At 43.8% G+C, this 21,783-nt stretch overlaps 1 protein-coding gene across 1 annotated transcript; it reads left to right on the forward strand.

Annotated features, from left to right (window-relative positions):
* Positions 1–885: 885 nt before the first annotated feature.
* Positions 886–21,442, forward strand: LOC120046867 (polycomb group RING finger protein 5-B-like). The gene is made up of 9 exons (XM_038992442.1): positions 886–993; positions 1,836–2,142; positions 5,204–5,300; positions 5,484–5,539; positions 5,694–5,753; positions 11,467–11,612; positions 11,748–11,846; positions 16,026–16,115; positions 19,283–21,442. The coding sequence occupies exons 2-9, from the start codon at positions 2,016–2,018 to the stop codon at positions 19,328–19,330; spliced, it is 723 nt and encodes a 240-aa protein (XP_038848370.1). The 5' UTR covers positions 886–993; positions 1,836–2,015; the 3' UTR covers positions 19,331–21,442.
* Positions 21,443–21,783: the final 341 nt, after the last annotated feature.

Raw genomic sequence — 21,783 nt, forward strand, 5'->3', positions numbered from 1 at the left:
CATTTCCTGTTTTTAGTGGGGCTATTGCCAACATATGTCGCATATGTAATTTAAAATGTTCTTGTTGTATTGAATATGACACCTGAATTCTTAATAGAGATAAACACATTTGTATAGATATTATAAGAATATGACTTTTCAGTGGTGCAAATTTCCCTGGGGACGGGGGAGACATGTCCCCCCCACATTCTGAATTTGCATTTTTGTCATTGGAATGTGATACAAAAAAAGGCGACAATGTGTTTTAGGACCATGCAGACTTTTTGGAGTGTTTATCCAACTGGATAAAAATAATGTATATAAAACCAAAGTTGTGCCCCTGCTTGTTTTAATCCAGTTTTTTGCCAAAACGAGAAATATGAGTTATTTGGTTTGTAGTTGGCCAGTGTTTCCCAAACTCGGTCCTCGGAACCCCAAGAGGCGCACATTTAGTTTTTTACCCTATCACTACTCAGCTGATTAAAAAAATTAACTAAGCTTAAATTATTTGAATCAGCTTTGTAGTGCTAGGGCAAAAAACTAAATATGCACCCCTTGGGGTCCCGAGGAAACACTAGGTCTATGAATTGGCAAAATCACACATGCTGGTGATCCCCCGCCCACTTTTTCTATCTGCATAGCTGGAGGCAGGGGTAATGGTGCGTTCAAGACGACTTGGAACTTGGAACCATTAAAATCTACGACCTCCGACATCTGTGCGTTCAAGCAAAGTGGGAACTCTGAAAAAAACGATTTCCGATTGGTCATCTAACTCGTAAATACAAGTCCTCCTAATGCTCCTACCTCCCCGAGCTGAAGAGTAATGACGTCACGAGGTCGTTTTTTTCGAGTTCCAAGTTGTCTTGAACGACACTTAAATTCCGTATTCTTGCCACTAGTTTCATACTAGCCTACGTCGCTGATATCACCAGGAGAACGCAGTGTCATGGTCAGTCTATTATTCCCATTCTACCAGCTATAATAACCTAATGGAAAAGGTAGAGAGGTTACGAGGTAAGATTAAATGTAGCCTATATTGTTCAAACGTTTCAGACAGAAATAGCCTACAAAAAAATCGACTTTCACATCATCCCTGTTATAGTCAAACTTTGGGGGTGGAATGATTGCGAATGTGTCGTCTGTCGTGTGTGACAACTGCACTTTTTATTTTTTACGTTTATAGAACAGGTTTAATTTGACTTGACTTCATTGTGCTATCTCCTTGCGAGTCGCAACTTTGTTTCGAGTATGTGGTCGTCGCTACAGTCAGTAACTATATGTGTGGTGCTTTAATGTTGTTTTGGTGATGCACACGGTGATACCGGTCACGCAAAGCGTGAGGTCCTCTACGATGAGAGCCTAGTGCAGCCTACCGATTTTTTTCACAAGGCTTTTGTATTTCTTAACTGTGTATCAAGGATTTTTTAGTAAACCGAGGGAGGCATTTGTATGATTACGCTATTTGTACGACTACTATTTATAGTTAATTTACAAGTGTGTTTTGTCAACAGGACATTTCTAAACTGTGATATCTGCTTGTCAATGCGTGGTATATGATGGGGATAGATGAGGCATGTTTTAGTGGCAGCGTGACAGTTAAAAAAAACATTTAATTTAATTTTGTCAGGCATGAATTTTGTCAGGCATGGATTTTGTCAGGCATGTAGGCAAGTCATGCATTCAGAAACGTGGTAAATACTTGTATGTATTTTATTTTGCACATTGTATTTCAAATGTTCATTCATTCAATGAACATGCCAAGCCAATAGGTGAATGAACCTGTGCATCACCTGCATGTAACATATGGCATAATCATCTACTTTCCTCTCTTTTCCCTTGTATTCTGTGTCTGACAGGTCATCTGAGAGTGAAAATATCTTCAGAAGATTGTGTTTCCCAACTGATGAGGACTGGCTGAGGATGATGAAGATGACGCAGATACAGGGGACACCCCAGCAGTGTCAAGGGCTGCAGGGACCTCTGTGATTGTTGACCCTACCTCATCCCTGATCTCCCCAGCTCTGCAGTGGCTCACCATGGCCACTCGGAGGACACCCTTGGTCCAAACCAGCTTGGTCAAAGACTTTAACCACTTCATTACCTGCTACCTGTGCAGAGGTTACCTGATCAAACCCACCACGGTCACTGAGTGCCTGCACACATGTAAGACACACACACCCTGTACTTCTCCATCTGTCTTTCAATTCAAGGGCTTTATTAGCATTGGAAACATATGTTAACATTGCCAAAGCAAGTGAAGTAGATAATAAACAATACAAATTGACAGTAAACATTACACTCACAGAAGTTCCAAAAGAATAAAGACATGTCATATTGTGTGTGTGTGTAACAATGTGAAAATAAATATAGGTTGTATTTACAATGGTCTTTGTTCTTCACTGGTTGCCCTCTTCTTGTGGCAACATGTCACAAATCTTGCTGCTGTGATGGAACACTGGTATTTCACCCAGTAGATATGGGAGTTTATCAAATTTGGGTTTGTTTTCAAATTCTTTGTGGCTCTGTGTAATCTGAGGGAAATATGTGTCTCTATTGTCATACATTTGACAGGAGGTTAGGAAGTGCAGCTCAGTGTCTACCTCCATTTTGTGCTCAGTGTGCACATAGCCTGCCTTCTCTTGAGAGCCAGGTCTGCCTACGGCGGCCTTTCTCAATAGCAAGGCTATGCTTACTGAGTCTGTACATAGTCAAAGCTTTCCTTAAGCTTGGGTCAGTCATTCTGCCACTGTGTACTCTCTGTTTAGGGCCAAGTAGCATTATAGTTTGCTCTGTTTTTTTTGTTAATTCTTTCCAATGTGTCAAGTAATAATTTTTTTGTTTTCTCATGATTTGGTTGGGTCTAATTGTATTGCTGTCCTAGGGCTCTGTGTGGTCGGTTTGTGTTTGAACAGAGCCCCAGGACCAGCTTGTTTAGGGGTCTCTTGTCCAGGTTCATCTCACTGTAGGTAATGGCTTTGTTATGGAAGGTTTGGGAATCGCTTCCTTTTAGGTGGTTGTAGAATTTAACAGCTCTTTCTGGATTTGGATAATTATAGGGTATCGGCCTAGTTCTGCTCTGCATGCATTATTTGGTGTTTTATATTGTACACTGAGGATATTTTTGCAGACTTCTGCATGCAGAGTCTCAATATGGGGTTTGTCCCATTTTGTGAATTCTTGGTTGGTGAGCGGACCCCAGACCTCACAACCATAAAGGGCAATGGGTTCTATGACTGATTCAAGTATTTTTTTTAACAAATCCTAATTGGTATGTCGATTTTGATGGGATAGAAGGCCCTTCTTTCCTTGTCTCAGCTCGTTCACAGCTTTGTGGAAGTTACCTGTGGCGTTGATGTTTAGGCCGAGGTATGTGTTTTTTTTGTTTGCTCTACGGCAACGGTGTCTAGATGGAATTTGTATTTGTGGTCCTGGCAACTGGACCTTTTTTGGTACACCATTATTTTTGTCTTACTGAGATTTACTGCCAGGGCCCAGGTCTGGCAGAATCTGTGCGGAAGCTATAGGTGCTGCTGTAGGCCCTCCTTGATTGGGGACAGAAGCACCAGATCATCAGCAAACAGTAGACCTTTGACTTCAGGTTCTAGTAGGGTGAGGCCGGGTGCTGCAGACTGTTCTAGTGCCCTCTCCAATTCGTTGATATATATATGTTGAAGAGGGTGGGGCTTAAGTTGCATCCCTGTCTCACCCCACGGTCCTGTGGAAAGAAATGTTTGATTTTTGCCAATTTTAACCGCACACTTGTTTGTGTACATGGATTTTATAATGTTGAATGTTTTTCCCCCAGTACCACTTTCCATCAATTTGGATAGCAGACCCTCATGTCAAATTGAGCCAAAGGCTTTTTTTGAAATCAACAAAGCATGAGAAGACTTTGCCTTTGTTTTGGTTTATTTGTTTGTCAATTAGGGTGTGCAGGGTGAAGACGTGGTCTGTCGTACGGTAATTTGGTAAAAAGCCAATTTGACATTTGCTCAGTACATTGTTTTCACTGAGGAAATGTACGAGTCTGCCGTTAATGATAATGCAGAAGATTTTCCCAAGGTTGCTGATGACGCATATCCCACAGTAGTTATTGGGGTTAAATTTGTGGATTGGGGTGATCAGTCCTTAGTTCCAAATATCAGGGAAGATGCCAGAGCTAAGGATGATGTTAAAGAGTTTTAGTATAGCCAATTGTATTTTGTTGTGTGTATATTTTATCATTTCATTGAGGATACCATCAACACCACAGGCTTTTTGGGTTGGACGGTTTGTATTTTGTCATGTAGTTCATTGAAATGTAATTGGATAATGCAGTGGGTTCTGGTAGTCTTTAATAGTTGATTCTCATATTTTGTATTTGATCATGTATATGTTTTTGCTATTTGTTCTCTGGTATAGGGCCAAAAAGATTGGAGAAGGAGATGTATGGGTAAACCACATTTTGCATAGATAATTCTTCGTGTTGATTCTTCAGTTACATTGAGATAATTTCTGACGTGCTGTTCCTTCTTTTTCCGTAGTGTATGTCTGTATTGTTTTAGTGATTCACCATAGTGAATGTGTAGACTCAGCTTTTCTGGGTCTCTATGTTTTTGGTTGGATAGTTCTCTCTTTCTTTCTTAGGTTTTTGCATTCTTCATCAAACCATTTGTCATTGTTGTTCATTTTCTTCAGTTTTCTGTTTCAATTTTTTTGATTGGATAGGGAAGCTGAGAGGTCAAATATTCCGTTTATATTTTCTTCTGCCTTGTTTACACCTTCACTATTACAGTGGAATGTTTTGTCCAGGAAGTTGTCTAAAAGGGATTGAATTAGTTGTTGCCTAATTATTTTTCGGTAGGTTTCCTTCCGTCTATAGCATTTCTTAATATTATTTCTCTGCTCAGAGTTTTCTTTTCACTGTACTGTCTTAATTTGAACCCTGCTGTACAGCAGGAAATGCAAACTTGAAGTGTATTCAAGGTTTAAAAAAGCTTCAAAACTTAATTTCCACTAACGTGTATCAAAAATGTATCAACCCCTACTAAAATGTCCATTAATTATCATCCACCTAATAATTCATATGCTGCATTATTTTCCTGCTGTGAGGAAACTGGTCAAATTAAAATATTTAATCTGCAAGTTTAACTTCCTTCATTCTATGTCCTCTCAGTCCATCCCCTCCCCTCCCAAAGACTCTAAGCATCTTACATTATGTAATAGGATTTTTCTTGTTTTCCAGTTTGTAAGAGCTGCATCATCCAGCACTTTGAAGACAGTAATGACTGTCCCAAATGTGGCATTCAAGTCCACGAAACGAACCCTCTAGAGATGCTAAGGTACGACACATACAAACATAGTCCTTCACTAGCTCTGACCATCTGACAACAACAAGCTAACAGCAAACATTTAGCCTTCACTTTGCTTTGAATACTGCAAGTGCACTCTCAACACAAACCACTGCTTCCTCTTTATTTTTACCCTTCCTCTCACATCTTCACTGATCCTCTCCTTCTTCTGAGGTTGGACAATACTCTTGAGGAAATCATTTTCAAGCTTGTGCCTGGATTACGAGAAAGTGAGTTCTCGTCAACTAGGAAAAACCAAGATATATTTCTTAATGATATCCCAGTCAAAGTGGATCATTTCAGTCACTCTTCGGGGGAGTCATTAGATGGGACTGAAATGACCTTGTGTATCCTCTTTTCTTTATGACTGTGTGTGTTGACCAGAAGAGGGACAGCAGGAGATTGATTTCTGGAGGAAGAATAAGTCAAAAGAAATTTCACAAGGTATGGGATTAGTCTCAATTAACAAGGTCACTTTTACAAATTGTGCTGGGTCTTACTGTAAAATGTAATAAGTACGTTATTTCACATTAGTAGAGTAAATCATATATACTCTGAACAAAAATATAAATGCAACATCAAATTTGATTTGCCACATGCTGAATACAACAACCTTACTGTGAAATGTTAAACAATTTACAAAATAAACTAAAGAATAAAAAGTACCATAGGAAAATAACGAGGCTATATACAGGGGGTACCGGTACTGAGTCAATGTGCGGGGGTACAGGTTAGTCGAGGTAATTTGTACATGTAGGTAGGGGTAAAAATAGTAAACATGCAACAATTTCAGATTTCACTGAGTTCATATAAGGAAATGTGTCAATTGAAATAAATGAATTAGGCCATAATCTATGGATTTCACATGACTGAGAATACAGATATACATCTGTTGGACACATACCTTAAAAAAAAAAAAAAAGTGGGGGCGTGGATCAGAAAACCAGTCAGTATCTGGTGTGACCACCATTTGCCTCATGCAGCACGACACATCTCTTTCGCATAGAGTTGATCAGGCTGTTTATTGTGTCCTGTGGAATGTTGTCCCACTCTTCAATGACTGTGAAGTTGCTGGATTTTGGCAGGAATTGGAACATGATGTCCTACACATTGATCCAGAGCTTCCCAAACATGCTCAATAGGTGACATGTCTGGTGGTGAGTATGCAGGCCTTGGAAGAACTGGGACATTTTCATCTTCCAGGAATTGTGTACAGATCCTTGCGACATGGGGCTGTGCATTATCATGCTGAAACATGAGGTGATGGCGGCGGATGAATGGCATGACAATGGGCCTCAGGATCTCGTCACGGTATCTCTGCATTCAAATTGCCATTGATAGAATACAATTGTGTTCGTTGTCCGTAGCTTATACCTGCCTGCTTATATCAGCAAACCGGTCGCCCACATGACGCAATACGCGTGGTCTGCTGTTGTGAGGCCGGTTGGACGTACTGACAAATTCTGTAAAATGACAGAGGCGGCTTATGGTAGGGAAATAAACCTTAAATTCTCTGGCAACAGTCCCATTTGAACATTCCTGCAGTTAGCATGCCAATTGCACACTCCCTCAACTCTGTTTCAGTGTTGTAACGGTTGTCGTCGGTGGAAGGAGAGGACCAAAGCGCAGCGTGGTTAGTGTTCATCTTATTTAATAATAATCCAAAACTGAACACTTCAAATTACAAAACAACAAAGTGAAAACCGAAACAGTTCTGTCTGGTGCAGACACACAAAGACTGAAAACAACCACCCACAAAACCCAACAGAAAACAGGCTACCTAAATATGGTTCCCAATCAGGGACAACGATTGACAGCTGCCTCTGATTGAGAACCATATCAGGCCAAACACAGAAATAGAAAAACTAACATAGACAACCCACCCAACTCACGCCCTGACCATACTAAAACAAAAGACAAAACAAAGGAACTAAGGTCAGAACGTGACAAGTGTGTTGTGTTACACAACTGCACATTTTAGTGGCCTTTTATTGTCCCCAGCACAAGGTGCACCTGTGTAATGATCATGCTGTTTAATCAGCTTCTTGATATGTCACACCTGTCAGGTGGATGGATTTTCTTGGCAAAGGAGAAATGCTCACTAACAAATGTAAGCATTTGTACACAACATTTGAGAGAAGCTTTTTTTGTGTATGGAACATGTCTGGGATCTGTTATTACAGCTCATAAATGTTGCATTTATATTTTTATTAAGTGTAAATATAATTTAGAATAATTTTGTCCAGTCAATTTTGATTTAGAAGTGACTAATCCCAATTTCTGTAGATTTTTTTTTATTTTTATAAATAGTAAACCATGCAAGGGTGCCAAAGTAATTGACCTTATCTCTTATCAATTATCTCCTTGGCTTGCCAGAGGAGGTGACTACTTTTGCACTTTTCATATTTTGTTGCCTTACAACCTGGAATAGCAATAGATTTTTTTTGGGGGGGGGGGGGGGGGTGTCATATGATTTACACAACATGCCTACCACTTTGAAGATGCAAAATCTTTTTTTTGTACTATTCACCCCCCCAAAGGCAATACTTTGTAGAGCCAGCTTTTGCAGGAATTACAGCTACAAGTCTCTTGGGGTATGTCTCTATATGCTTGGCACATCTAGCCACTGGGATTTTAGCCCATTCTTTAAGGCAAAACTGCTCCAGCTCCATCAAGTTGGATGGGTTCCGGTAGGTGTACAGCAATCTTTAAGTCATACCACAGATTCTCAATTGGATTGATGTCTGGGCTTTGGCTAGGCCATTCCAAGACATTTAAATGTTTCCCCTTAAACCACTCGAGTATTGCTTCAGCAGTATGCTTAGGGTCATTGTACTGCGGAAGGTGAACCTCCGTCCCAGTCTCAAATCTCTGGAAGACAGGTGTCCCTTAATGTCCCTGTATTTAGCGCTATCCATTATCCCTTCAATTCCAGCAGTAATTTTAGTCTCATATGACCATAGTACCTTCTTCCATGTTTTCGGGGAGTCTCCCACGTGCCTTTTGGTGAACACCAAACATGTTTGCTTATTTTTTTTTTCTTTAAGCAATGGCTTTTTCTGGCTACTCTTCCGTAAAGCCCAGCTCTGTGGAGTGTACATTTTAAAGTGGTCCTATGGACAGATACTCCAATCTCCGCTGTGGAGCTTTGCAGCTCCTTCAGGGTTATCTTTGATCTCTTTGTTGCCTCTGATTAATGCCTTCCTTGCCTGGTCCATGAGTTTTGGTGGGCAGCCCTCTCTTGGCAGGTTTGTTCTGGTGCCATATTCTTTCCATTTTTTAATAATGGATTTAATGGTGCTCCGTGGCATGTTCAAAGTTTTGGATATTTTTTTATAACCCAACCCTGATCTGTACTTCTCCACAACTTTGTCCCTGACCTGTTTGGAGAGCTCCTTGGTCTTCATGGTGCTGCTTGCTTGGTGGTGCCCCTTGCTTAGTGGTGTTGCAGACTCTAGGGCCTTTCAGAACAGGTGTGTGTATATATATAGAGAACATGTGACAGATCATGTGACACTTAAATAAAGTCCACCTGTGTGCAATCTAACAAATTTTGTGACTTCTGAAGGTAATTGGTTGCACCAGATCTTATTTAGGGGCTTCATAGTAAAGGGGGTGATTACATATGCATGCACAACCTTTCAGTTTTTTATTTTGTTGAATTTTATTTTGTTGAAGTTATTTTTTTCATTTCACTTCACCACTTTGGACTATTTTGTGTATGTCCATCACATGAAATCCAAATAAAAATCCATTTAAATAACAGGTTGTAATGCAACAAAATAGGAAAAACGCCAAGGCAGGATGAATACTTTGGCAATGCACTGTATGTGTAACCGATGTGAAATGGCTAGCTAGGTAGCGGTGGTGCGCGCTAGCAGCCTTTCAGTTGGTGACGTCACTTGCTCTGAGACTTGAAGTAGTGGTTCCCCTTGCTCTGCAAGGGCCGCGGCCTTCGTGGAGCGATGGGTAACGACGCTTCGTGGGTGTCAGTTGTTGATGTGTGCAGATGGTTCCTGGTTCGCGCCCGGGTATAGGCGAGGGGACGGACGTAAAGTTAAACTGTTACATTGATGCTGTTGACCCGGATCACTGGTTGCTGCGGAAAAGGAGGAGGTCGAAAGGGGGGTGAATGTAACCGTTGTGAAATGGCTAGCTAGGTAGCGGTGGTGCGCGCTAGCAGCCTTTCAGTCGGTGACGTCACTTGCTCTGAGACTTGAAGTAGTGGTTCCCCTTGCTCTGCAAGGGCCGCAGCTTTTGTGGAGCGATGGGTAACGATGCTTCGTGGGTGAATGTTGTTGATGTGTGCAGAGGTTCGCGCCCGTGTCGGGGCGAGGGGACGGTCTAAAGTTAAACTGTTACATATGTGTAGAGTTAATGTGGGTTTGAGTTCTTCAATAATACAAGGCTGTAATGTGGTGTATATTTTTGTTCAGTGTGTGTGTGTATACTGTATATACAGTGCCTTAGGAAAGTATTCAGACTCCTTGACTTTTTCCACATTTTCTTAGGTTACAGCCTTATTCTAAAATTGATAAAAAAAAAAAAAAAAAATTCAACAAAGTACCCTTTAGTCCAGGCCTGGGCAATTCCAGTCCTCAGGGGCCTGATTGGTGTCCCACTTTCCCCATCCCTAGCGAACACACCTGATTTAAACTAATTGCATTCTAAACTGAAGATCATGATTAGTTGATTATTGGAGTCAGGTGTGTTAGCTGGGACTGTGGCAAACGTGTGACACCGAGGACTGGAGTTGCCCTGTCCTGCTTTAGTCAGTACTTTGTTGAAGCACCTTTGGCAGTGATTACATCCTCAAGTCTTCTTGGGAATGACGCTACAAGCTTGACACATCTGTATTTGGGGAGTTTTTCCCATTCTTCTCTGCAGATCCTCTCAAGCTCTGTCAGGTTGGATGGGTAGCGTTGCTGCACAGCGATTTTCAAGTCTCTCCAGTGATGTTCGATCGGGTTCAAGTCCGGCTCTGGCTGGGCCACTCGAGGACATTCAGAGACTTGTTCCCGAAGCCGCTCTTGCGTTTTCTTGGCTGTGTGCATAGGGTTGTTGTCCTGTTGGAAGGTGAACAGTCTGAGATCCTGAGCGCTCTGGAGCAGGTTTTCATCAAGGATCTCTCTGTACTTTACTCTGTTCATGTTTGCCTTGATCCTGACTGGTCTCCCAGTCCCTGTCGCTGAAAAACATCCCCACAGCATGATGCTGCCACCACCATGATTCACCGTAGGGATGGTGCCAGGTTTCTTCCAGACATGATGCTTGGCATTCAGGCCAAAGAGTTCAATCTTGGTTTCATCAGACCAGAGAATTCTGTTTCTCATGGTCTGAGAGTCCTTTAGGTGCCTTTTGGAGAACTCTAAGCAGGTTGTCATGTGTCTTTGTACTAGAGAGTGGCTTCCGTCTGGCCACTCTACCATAAAGGCCAGATTTGGTTGAGTGCTGCAGAGATGGTGGTCCTTCTGGAAGGTTCTCCCATCTCCACAGAGGAACTCTGGAGCTCTGTCAGAGTGACCATCAGGTTCTTAGTCCCCAAGGCCATTCTCCCTCGATTGCTCATTTTGGCTGAGCGGCCAGCTCAATACTAGACATTTTTTGGTACCCTTCCCCAGATCTGTGCCCTGACACAATCATCTCTCGGAGCTCTATGGACAATTCCTTTGACCTCATGGCTTGGTTTTTGCTCTGAAGTGCACTGTCAACTGTGGGACCTTATCTAGACAGGTGTGTGCCTTTCGAAGTCATGTCCAATCAATTTAATTTACCACAGGTGGACTCCAATCAAGTTGTTGAAACAACTCAACAATGATCAATGGAAACAGGATGCACCTGAGCTCAATTTCGAGTCTCATAGTAAAGGGTCTGAATAGTTATGTAAATAAGGTATTTCTGTTTTTTTATATTTTTTTATATATACGTTTCTAAAATCCTGTATTTTCTTTTTCATTATTTGTTTATTGTGTGTAGATTTCTGAGGATTATTTATTTAATCATCTTTATATTACGGTTGTTATGGAACAATGTGGAAAAGGTGAAGGGTCTGAATACTTTCCAAATGCACTGTGTATATATATTGTACATATGACTTCTCTCTGCCCAGATTGTTAGTATGATCTCCTAAAATCACCTGTGCTCTGCTATCCCACAGGAGACGGCCTTGTGTCTAAGAAGCTTGGGCTCAGTGATGAGGATGGGGATGAAGATGACCAGGATTACCACAGGAGCGACCCCCAGATAGCCATCTGCCTCGACTGTCTCCACAACAATGGCTATGCTGCAGACAACACAGTGAAGGTATGTGTGTGTGAATCATTTTCCTCTTCCCATGGGAGTGTTTCTTTCAATATGCTCAGGTGGCCAGTTCTGGTATTCTGTACTCTTGTGTTCTATCTGAATGTAACATGGCCATACTCCTGTTATTTACCCCAGTGTTTAATGAAGAAGTTCATTCATTGCTCTAGTCGAGTCACGGTGGGAACCATCAAGAAGTTTCTCAGTCTAAAGTTAAAGCTTTCTAGCTCTTGTGAGGTAAGACCGCTACTACTGTTTTTATATTATAATGTACAGTAACTTCACTTTTATTATGATGATGGGTTTAGAAAAGGGAATAATGTAAATAACGTGCCTTTTGTGTTTTCTTGCGCATGTGTGTGCTTTTGTTTGTTTTGTGTGTCCAGGGTCATCTGGCAATTCTGGCAAATGCCAGATGGGCTGGACCATTTTTTTAGTTGGGTGGGCTGGTCAGAGTTGACACACACACATATATATATATTATTATTATTATTATTATAACGTACAATGCATTCGTGAAGTATTCAGACCCTTCCCTTTTTCCACATTTTGTTACGTTACATCCTTATTCTAAAATGAATTAAATATTGTTTTTTTCTCAGCAATCTACACACAATACCCTATCATGGCAAAGCGAAAACAGAAATACCTTATTTACATAAGTATTCAGCCCCTTTCCTATGAGACTTGACATTGAGCTCAGGTGCGTGCTGTTTCCATTGATCAGCCTTGAAATGTTTCTACAACTTGATTGGAGTACACCCGTGGTAAATTCAATTGATTGGACATGATTTGGAAAGGCACACACCTGTCTATGTAAGTTCCCAGCCTCCCGAGTGGCCCAGCGGCCTAAGGTCTACAGATCCGGATTCGATCCCGGGCTGTCGTGCAGCCGGCCGCGACCGAGAGACCCATGAGACGGCACACAATTGGCCCAGCGTCGTCCAGGTTAGGGGAGGGTTTGGGTGGCTAGGATGTCCTTGTCCCATCGCGCTCTAGCAACTCCTTGTGTTGCGGCCGGACGCATGAACGCTGACTTCAGTTGTCAGCTGTACGGTGTGTTCTCCAACACATTGGTGCGGCTAGCTTCCGGGTTAAGCGGGCAGTGTGTCAAGAAGCAGTGCGGCTTGGCGGGGTCGTGTTTCGGAGGACGCATGGATCTCGACCTTTGCCTCCGGAGTCCGTACGGCAGTTGCAGCAATGGGACAAGACTGTAACTACCAATTGGATATCACAAAATTGGAAAGAGAAGGGAGTAAAAAGTACCCCAAAAATATATTAAAAAATCGATAAATAGATAGATATAGTGCATGTCAGAGCAAAAACCAAGCTATTAGGTCGAAGGAATTGTCTGTAGAGCTCCGAGAGGATTGTGTCGAGGCACAGATCTGGGGAAGGGTACCAACAAAAATTTTGCAGCATTTTTGGTCCCCAAGAACATAGTGGCCTCCAATCTTAAATGAAGATGTTTGGATCCACCAGACTCTTACTAGAGCTGGCCGCCCGGCCAAACTGAACCTCAAGGAGGTGACCAAGAACCTGATGGTCACTCTGACAGAGCTCCAGAGTTCCTCTGTGGAGAAGGGAGAACCTTCCAGAAATACAACTATCTCTGTAGCTGTGAAGCGTGGTGGGGGCAGCATCATGCTGTGGGGATGTTTTTCAGAGGCGGGTACTGGGAGACTAGTCAGGATCGAGACAAAGATGAACGGAACAAAGTACAGAGAGATCCTTGATGAAAACCTACTCCAGAGCACTCAGGACCTCAGACTGGGGCGAAGGTTCACCTTCCAACAGGACAACAACCCTAAGCAAACAGCCAAGACAACGCAGGAGGGGCTTCGGGGCAAAATTCTGAATGTCCTTGAGTCTGATCGAACCTGATCGAACATCTCTGGAGAGACCTGAAGATATCTGTGCAGCAACGCTCCCCATCCAACCTGACAGAACTTGAGAGGATCTGCAGAGAAGAATGGGAGAAACTCCCCAAATACACGTGTGCCAAGCTTCTAGCGTCCTACCCAATAAGACTTGAGGCTGTAATCGCTGCCAAAGGTGCTTCAACAAAGTACTTAGTAAAGGGTCTGAATACTTATGTAAATGTTCTATTTCCATTTTATTTGATTAATTAGAAAACATTTCTAAAAACCCATTTTTGCTTTGTCATTATGGGGTATTGTGTGTAGATTGATGAAGAAAAAAAAACAACTTTTAATCAATTTTAGGATGAGGCTGTAACGGTACAAAATGTGGAAAAAGTTAAGGGGTCTGAATACTTTTCGAAGGCACTGTATATGGCTTAAGCAGACAGAGAACAAGAATAAGCACAGTGACCGCAGAGAAGATGCTGAGGAGACAGATGGACAGCACAACAAAATGGCTAGAGCAGAGGCCCTGTTATAGTGGTGAGTTGGATCTCTAGGCAGAGGAACAGTTATAGTGGTGAGTTGGATCTCCAGGCAGAGGAACAGTTATAGTGGTGAGTTGGATCTCCAAGCAGAGGAACAGTTATAGTGGTGAGTTGGATCTCCAGGCAGAGGAACAGTTATAGTGGTGAGTTGGATCTCCAGGCAGAGGAACAGTTATAGTGGTGAGTTGGATCTCCAGGCAGAGGAACAGTTATAGTGGTGAGTTGGACCTCCAGGCAGAGGAACAGTTATAGTGGTGAGTTGGACCTCCAGGCAGAGGAACAGTTATAGTGGTGAATTGGACCTCCAGGCAGAGGAACAGTTATCGTGGTGAGTTGGATCTCCAGGCAGAGGAACAGTTATAGTGGTGAGTTGGACCTCCAGGCAGAGGAACAGTTATAGTGGTGAGTTGGACCTCCAGGCAGAGGAACAGTTATAGTGGTGAGTTGGACCTCCAGGCAGAGGAACAGTTATAGTGGTGAGTTGGATCTCCAGGCAGAGGAACAGTTATAGTGGTGAGTTGGATCTCCAGGCAGAGGAACAGTTATAGTGGTGAGTTGGATCTCCAGGCAGAGGAACAGTTATAGTGGTGAGTTGGACCTCCAGGCAGAGGAACAGTTATAGTGGTGAGTTGGACCTCCAGGCAGAGGAACAGTTATAGTGGTGAGTTGGACCTCCAGGCTGAGGAACAGTTATAGTGGTGAGTTGGACCTCCAGGCAGAGGAGCAGTTATAGTGGTGAGTTGGACCTCCAGGCAGAGGAACAGTTATAGTGGTGAGTTGGACCTCCAGGCAGAGGAACAGTTATAGTGGTGAGTTGGACCTCCAGGCAGAGGAGCAGTTATAGTGGTGAGTTGGATCTCCAGGCAGAGGAACAGTTATAGTGGTGAGTTGGACCTCCAGGCAGAGGAGCAGTTATAGTGGTGAGTTGGACCTCCAGGCAGAGGAGCAGTTATAGTGGTGAGTTGGACCTCCAGGCAGAGGAACAGTTATAGTGGTGAGTTGGACCTCCAGGCTGAGGAACAGTTATAGTGGTGAGTTGGACCTCCAGGCAGAGGAACAGTTATCGTGGTGAGTTGGACCTCCAGGCAGAGGAACAGTTATAGTGGTGAGTTGGACCTCCAGGCAGAGGAACAGTTATAGTGGTGAGTTGGACCTCCAGGCAGAGGAACAGTTATAGTGGTGAGTTGGACCTCCAGGCAGAGGAACAGTTATAGTGGTGAGTTGGACCTCCAGGCAGAGGAACAGTTATAGTGGTGAGTTGGACCTCCAGGCAGAGGAACAGTTATAGTGGTGAGTTGGACCTCCAGGCAGAGGAACAGTTATAGTGGTGAGTTGGACCTCCAGGCAGAGGAACAGTTATAGTGGTGAGTTGGACCTCCAGGCAGAGGAACAGTTATAGTGGTGAGTTGGACCTCCAGGCAGAGGAACAGTTATAGTGGTGAGTTGGACCTCCAGGCAGAGGAACAGTTATAGTGGTGAGTTGGACCTCCATGCAGAGGAACAGTTATAGTGGTGAGTTGGACCTCCAGGCAGAGGAACAGTTATAGTGGTGAGTTGGACCTCCAGGCAGAGGAACAGTTATAGTGGTGAGTTGGACCTCCAGGCAGAGGAACAGTTATAGTGGTGAGTTGGACCTCCAGGCAGAGGAACAGTTATAGTGGTGAGTTGGACCTCCAGGCTGAGGAACAGTTATAGTGGTGAGTTGGACCTCCAGGCAGAGGAACACTTATAGTGGTGAGTTGGATAAAAAAGAGCAGGACCATGTCTCGCCAGTCACTGGTACAGAAATGGTTGAGAAACGCTGTACTGTACTGCCAATGTTATGTGTCAGCACTACTGCCTGTGTCTACGTAGGGTCAGGGTGTATGTGTGGGGATGGGGCGTATGTATTAATGGTGACCTGTTGGTGGGGTGGGGGCGTGTGCGGTGATGTGGGCTAGTGTGAATAAAATGCCAGAGCCAAATTCTTGTCCCAGTCCGCCCCTGTGTGTGTCCTCTCTCCCCAGCTGGATGTGCTGTGTAATGGGGAGATCATGGGGAAGGACCACACTCTGGAGTTCATCTACATGACCCGCTGGAGGCTGCACAGTGACAACGTGAGTGTGTTATGTCAATCCTTCCTGTTCTTTCCTCCTCATTCCCCCGGTCTCATCCAGTTCTTAGGTAACCTCTGTACTTCTCAATACCCGGTTATTGATCATGTTCTTTCTGGCATGTCCTGACATCTTTCACACCCACCCAAATTCCCAATACACCATGTCCATGTAAAGTATGACATCATACATCTACAGTATAAACATCATGGGATTGTGTTGTTATGTCATTTGATACCCCTTCCCTGCCCTCTAACCAGCTGTCTTTACCTTGTGTCTTCCGACCAGCTGTTTTTACCTTCCCTGCCCTCTGACCAGCTGTCGTTATCTTCCCTGCCCTCTGACCAGCTGTCTTTACCTTCCCTGCCCTCCGACCAGCTGTCTTTACCTTCCCTGCCCTCTGACCAGCTGTCTTTACCTTCCCTGCCCTCCGACCAGCTGTCTTTACCTTCCCTGCCCTCTGACCAGCTGTCTTTACCTTCCCTGCCCTCTGACCAGCTGTCTTTACCTTCCCTGCCCTCCGACCAGCTGTCTTTACCTTCCCTGCCCTCTGACCAGCTGTCTTTACCTTCCCTCCCCTTTGACCAGCTGTCTTTACCTTCCCTGCCCTCTGACCAGCTGTCTTTACCTTCCCTGCCCTCTGACCAGCTGTCTTTACCTTCCCTGCCCTCTGACCAGCTGTTTTTACCTTCCCTGCCCTCCGACCAGCTGTCTTTACCTTCCCTGCCCTCCGACCAGCTGTCTTTACCTTCCCTGCCCTCCGACCAGCTGTCTTTACCTTCCCTGCCCTCTGACCAGCTGTCTTTACCTTCCCTGCCCTTTGACCAGCTGTCGTTATCTTCCCTGCCCTCCGACCAGCTGTCTTTACCTTCCCTGCCCTCCGACCAGCTGTCTTTACCTTCCCTGCCCTCCGACCAGCTGTCTTTACCTTCCCTGCCCTCCGACCAGCTGTCTTTACCTTCCCTGCCCTCTGACCAGCTGTCTTTACCTTCCCTCCCCTTTGACCAGCTGTCTTTACCTTCCCTCCCCTTTGACCAGCTGTCTTTACCTTCCCTGCCCTCTGACCAGCTGTCTTTACCTTCCCTGCCCTCTGACCAGCTGTCTTTACCTTCCCTGCCCTCCGACCAGGTGTCTTTACCTTCCCTGCCCTCTGACCAGCTGTCTTTACCTTCCCTGCCCTCTGACCAGCTGTCTTTACCTTCCCTGCCCTCCGACCAGCTGTCTTTACCTTCCCTGCCCTCTGACCAGCTGTCTTTACCTTCCCTCCCCTTTGACCAGCTGTCTTTACCTTCCCTCCCCTTTGACCAGCTGTCTTTACCTTCCCTGCCCTCTGACCAGCTGTCTTTACCTTCCCTGCCCTCTGACCAGCTGTTTTTACCTTCCCTGCCCTCCGACCAGCTGTCTTTACCTTCCTTGCCCTCCGACCAGCTGTCTTTACCTTCCCTGCCCTCTGACCAGCTGTCTTTACCTTCCCTGCCCTCTGACCAGCTGTCTTTACCTTCCCTGCCCTCCGACCAGCTGTCTTTACCTTCCCTGCCCTCTGACCAGCTGTCTTTACCTTCCCTGCCCTCTGACCAGCTGTCTTTACCTTCCCTGCCCTCTGACCAGCTGTCTTTACCTTCCCTGCCCTCTGACCAGCTGTCTTTACCTTCCCTGCCCTTTGACCAGCTGTCTTTACCTTCCCTGCCCTCTGACCAGCTGTCTTTACCTTCCCTGCCCTCTGACCAGCTGTCTTTACCTTCCCTGCCCTCTGACCAGCTGTCTTTACCTTCCCTGCCCTCCGACCAGCTGTCTTTACCTTCCCTGCCCTCTGACCAGCTGTCTTTACCTTCCCTCCCCTTTGACCAGCTGTCTTTACCTTCCCTCCCCTTTGACCAGCTGTTTTTACCTTCCCTGCCCTCCGACCAGCTGTCTTTACCTTCCCTGCCCTCCGACCAGCTGTCTTTACCTTCCCTGCCCTCCGACCAGCTGTCTTTACCTTCCCTGCCCTCCGACCAGCTGTCTTTACCTTCCTTGCCCTCCGACCAGCTGTCTTTACCTTGGCATGTTCAGCTTTAGTTTGTCTGTCTTGTTAGACAACTGTCATTACCAAGGTCAGGCATGGGGGGGATTGGACATGTGGGGAACTGGCCATGGTGGGGGAACTGGACACAGGGGGCAACTGCATATGGGGGACATGGTGGGGAACTGGACATACTGGACATGGGGGAGTGGTGGAAAAAGTATGTAAGAGCCGTATATCCAAAAAGCAAAACAGCCAGACCTTTTGTTTGGTTTGAGCTTGAGTTTTTCTGAAAGGTAACAGTCTTACGGATGCAATAAATGCTCAGGTAAAGTGTGGATTCTCAAATAGGCAACACTTGAAAATACATCTCTTACAGACAAAATATATTTATGCCTTAATGAAGGAATATAAACAGTAATCGTAAGCAGTTACAATCAGTCACTTTGCTTTAGAATAAACATCCTGTAGAAATTTATAGAACCCTATACATTAAAAAAACAAGTCCTGCAATGCTGAACAGCCTTTCAGACAGCTGATGCAGGTAAGGGTGTGTTTAACCTCAGAGACAGGACACAGGGGTGACTGGCCATGTCCTCAGAGCATCTAAATGACAGGCTTCTGTTCACTGTACCATTTCAGCTAATTATACTACTTATACTACTCAATGCCTTGATGGTTAATGGCTACCATACAAACACTTACAAATAAATCCAGACAGTGTTTTATAGATGCATACTGAGCAAGCCCCTAGGAATCATCAATTGCAGTAAAGTATGGACTGACTGCAGATAGTTCAGAGAGAAATCATAAAAGCATTACTCAATGCTGTGCATCTGAATGTCCAATGCTGCCTCCTGTCTTATTTCAACTGTCAGCCATAGGGATCTGGGATGGTTCACAGGAATGTGTGTTCTCCTTAAAACACCATCCAGGAAAACTTTGGCTTGAAGTCTGTTGAAAGGGGCCAATTCTGTCTCGTGGCATCCATTCCTGTGAAATATGGGCCGTTTAAGATGGAATTGCAAAGCTCATTAGTTAAATACGCTCTGCTTGTCAGAATGTGCCAGCATCTACTAGGCTATTTACTTTGCAAGTTGTCTTTTGAATAAACTTGAAGGTAAGTGACAATAAACAACATTAATGTCTCTTTCTACACTCTCCTCAGAGATATCCCATGGTCCTGGAGTACAGGCCAAGAATAGACTTTGGCTGAACGAAGCCCTGGAAGCCTTCATAGACAAACAAAGCAATGACTGGATGCACATGCAGCCAAGGCCAGGAACTCTGTCCTTCCAAACCTTTCTGAACTTCTCTACATTTGACCATTTATTTTTTCTTTCTCCTTCTGTTTCATTTAGTTGCGACTTTTGTTGCTGAACATTCTGTGTCCTTCGTTGCTGAACATTCTGTGTCCTTCGTTGCTGAACATTCTGTGTCCTTCGTTGTTGAACATTCTGTGTCCTTCGTTGTTGAACATTCTGTGTCCTTCGTTGTTGAACATTCTGTGTCCTTCGTTGTTGAACATTGTAGTGTCCTTCGTTGTTGAACATTGTAGTGTCCTTCGTTGTTGAACATTGTAGTGTCCTTCGTTGTTGAACATTGTAGTGTCCTTCGTTGTTGAACATTGTAGTGTCCTTCGTTGTTGAACATTCTGTGTCCTTCGTTGTTGAACATTCTGTGTCCTTCGTTGTTGAACATTCTGTGTCCTTCGTTGTTGAACATTCTGTGTCCTTCGTTGTTGAACATTGTAGTGTCCTTCGTTGTTGAACATTGTAGTGTCCTTCGTTGTTGAACATTGTAGTGTCCTTCGTTGTTGAACATTGTAGTGTCCTTCGTTGTTGAACATTCTGTGTCCTTCGTTGTTGAACATTCTGTGTCCTTCGGTGTTGAACATTCTGTGTCCTTCGGTGTTGGAACATTCTGTGTCCTTCGATGTTGGAACATTCTGTGTCCTTCGGTGTTGGAACATTCTGTGTCCTTCGGTGTTGGAACATTCTGTGTCCTTCGGTGTTGGAACATTCTGTGTCCTTCGGTGTTGGAACATTCTGTGTCCTTCGGTGTTGGAACATTCTGTGTCCTTCGGTGTTGGAACATTCTGTGTCCTTCGGTGTTGGAACATTCTGTGTCCTTCGGTGTTGGAACATTCTGTGTCCTTCGGTGTTGGAACATTCTGTGTCCTTCGGTGTTGGAACATTCTGTGTCCTTCGGTGTTGGAACATTCTGTGTTCTTCGGTGTTGGAACATTCTGTGTCCTTCGTTGTTGAACATTCTGTGCTTGTGGCCAAAGTGAATCTTCAAGACAAGTAACTAAAGACAAGCGTAGCTGAAACATAGGTGTATGAATATATCAAGTTGTATTTACTCCAACTCCAAGGGCTTCCACCCAATGCCTGACTAAAACATGTTTTATGTCTTTTATAAATGCACATAACATATCCACAGATTTGCCCACCATCAATCAATTAGGGAAATTTGCATGTGACAGGGCACCTTTAATAATGTTGTCAACAAGTTTCAAAGAGTCTAAACCGAAGCCCATTCGTCTTCATTCTGTTCTATGCTCAGTTAATAACCAGTCTGACAAGCTGCTGAAATCTACAAACGCTCTCTGGCAGAGGCTGGGCAACCTGCAGGATGGGGAGATAAACATTAAGCCTCTCTCTCTCTTTCTCTGTCACACACACTCAACCCATACTGCGGTGTGATTACCCTGGCTCCTGCCAATCTCAGACTTGTGCTAATAGCTTTTTTGGCACCGTTCTGAGTGAGGAGGTATTACATTTTAGTTTTTCAGATTGATCATAGTATTTTTAGACTAGAGATTTATTATCTTACATGTTTTTAAAGGGAAACTAATGGTGTGTACATTTCATATTGTTACTAGACCTTTGAGATATAAATGTGTTTTATGAAATAGATGACATTACAACATGAGAGTAAGATATATGTATTATGGATCTTGGATATCTTTGATCACAAAACAGCTTTTTGCACTGTAAGAGCTGGTTGGCCGTAAAGCCTATTCTATTAGCGTTGAGGTGTACTGAAGCGGTCTCTTTCAGAGTAATTCAGTATAGAGAGTATACGGTGTCTGCTTCCTTACCTAGTCATCTCATGTTTAGCCTTTAAATCTATGTTGATATGATTTATATGTGAAGAACATTGAGGTGAAGACAAGCTGTCCTTCTGCTGAAAAATAGGATGCATTTTGGAAACATGTACATGTTCTTATGGTTAAAGTTTTATGCTGCTTAGAATATATTTTTTAAATGTACTGCCTGTGAATCATTCTTGAGAGAGAGCTGTGAAGAAAAATTGTTTATATCTGTACTTGATTTATAATTATTATTCATTAATAAATTAAATGTTTTTTTATTTTACTGACTGTCTTGACTTAAAGCTACAATCTGTAACTTTTTGGACAACCTGACCAAATTCACATAGACATGTGAGTTATAGATCTGTCATTCTCATTGGAAGCAAGTCTAAGAAGCGGTAGATATGCTTTAGGTGCGCTATTTCTATGCTTCCCATTCCTACATTTAATTTTTGCCTTTTACTTTTGGTTTTGTACACCAGCTTCAAACAGCTGAAAATACAATATTTATGTTTATGGAAAATATATTTCACAGTGGTTTAGATGGTACAATGATTGTTCTCTCCACA

This window comes from Salvelinus namaycush, chromosome 4, assembly GCF_016432855.1.
Source record: "Salvelinus namaycush isolate Seneca chromosome 4, SaNama_1.0, whole genome shotgun sequence".
In the NCBI taxonomy this organism is placed as follows: Eukaryota; Metazoa; Chordata; class Actinopteri; order Salmoniformes; family Salmonidae; genus Salvelinus; species Salvelinus namaycush.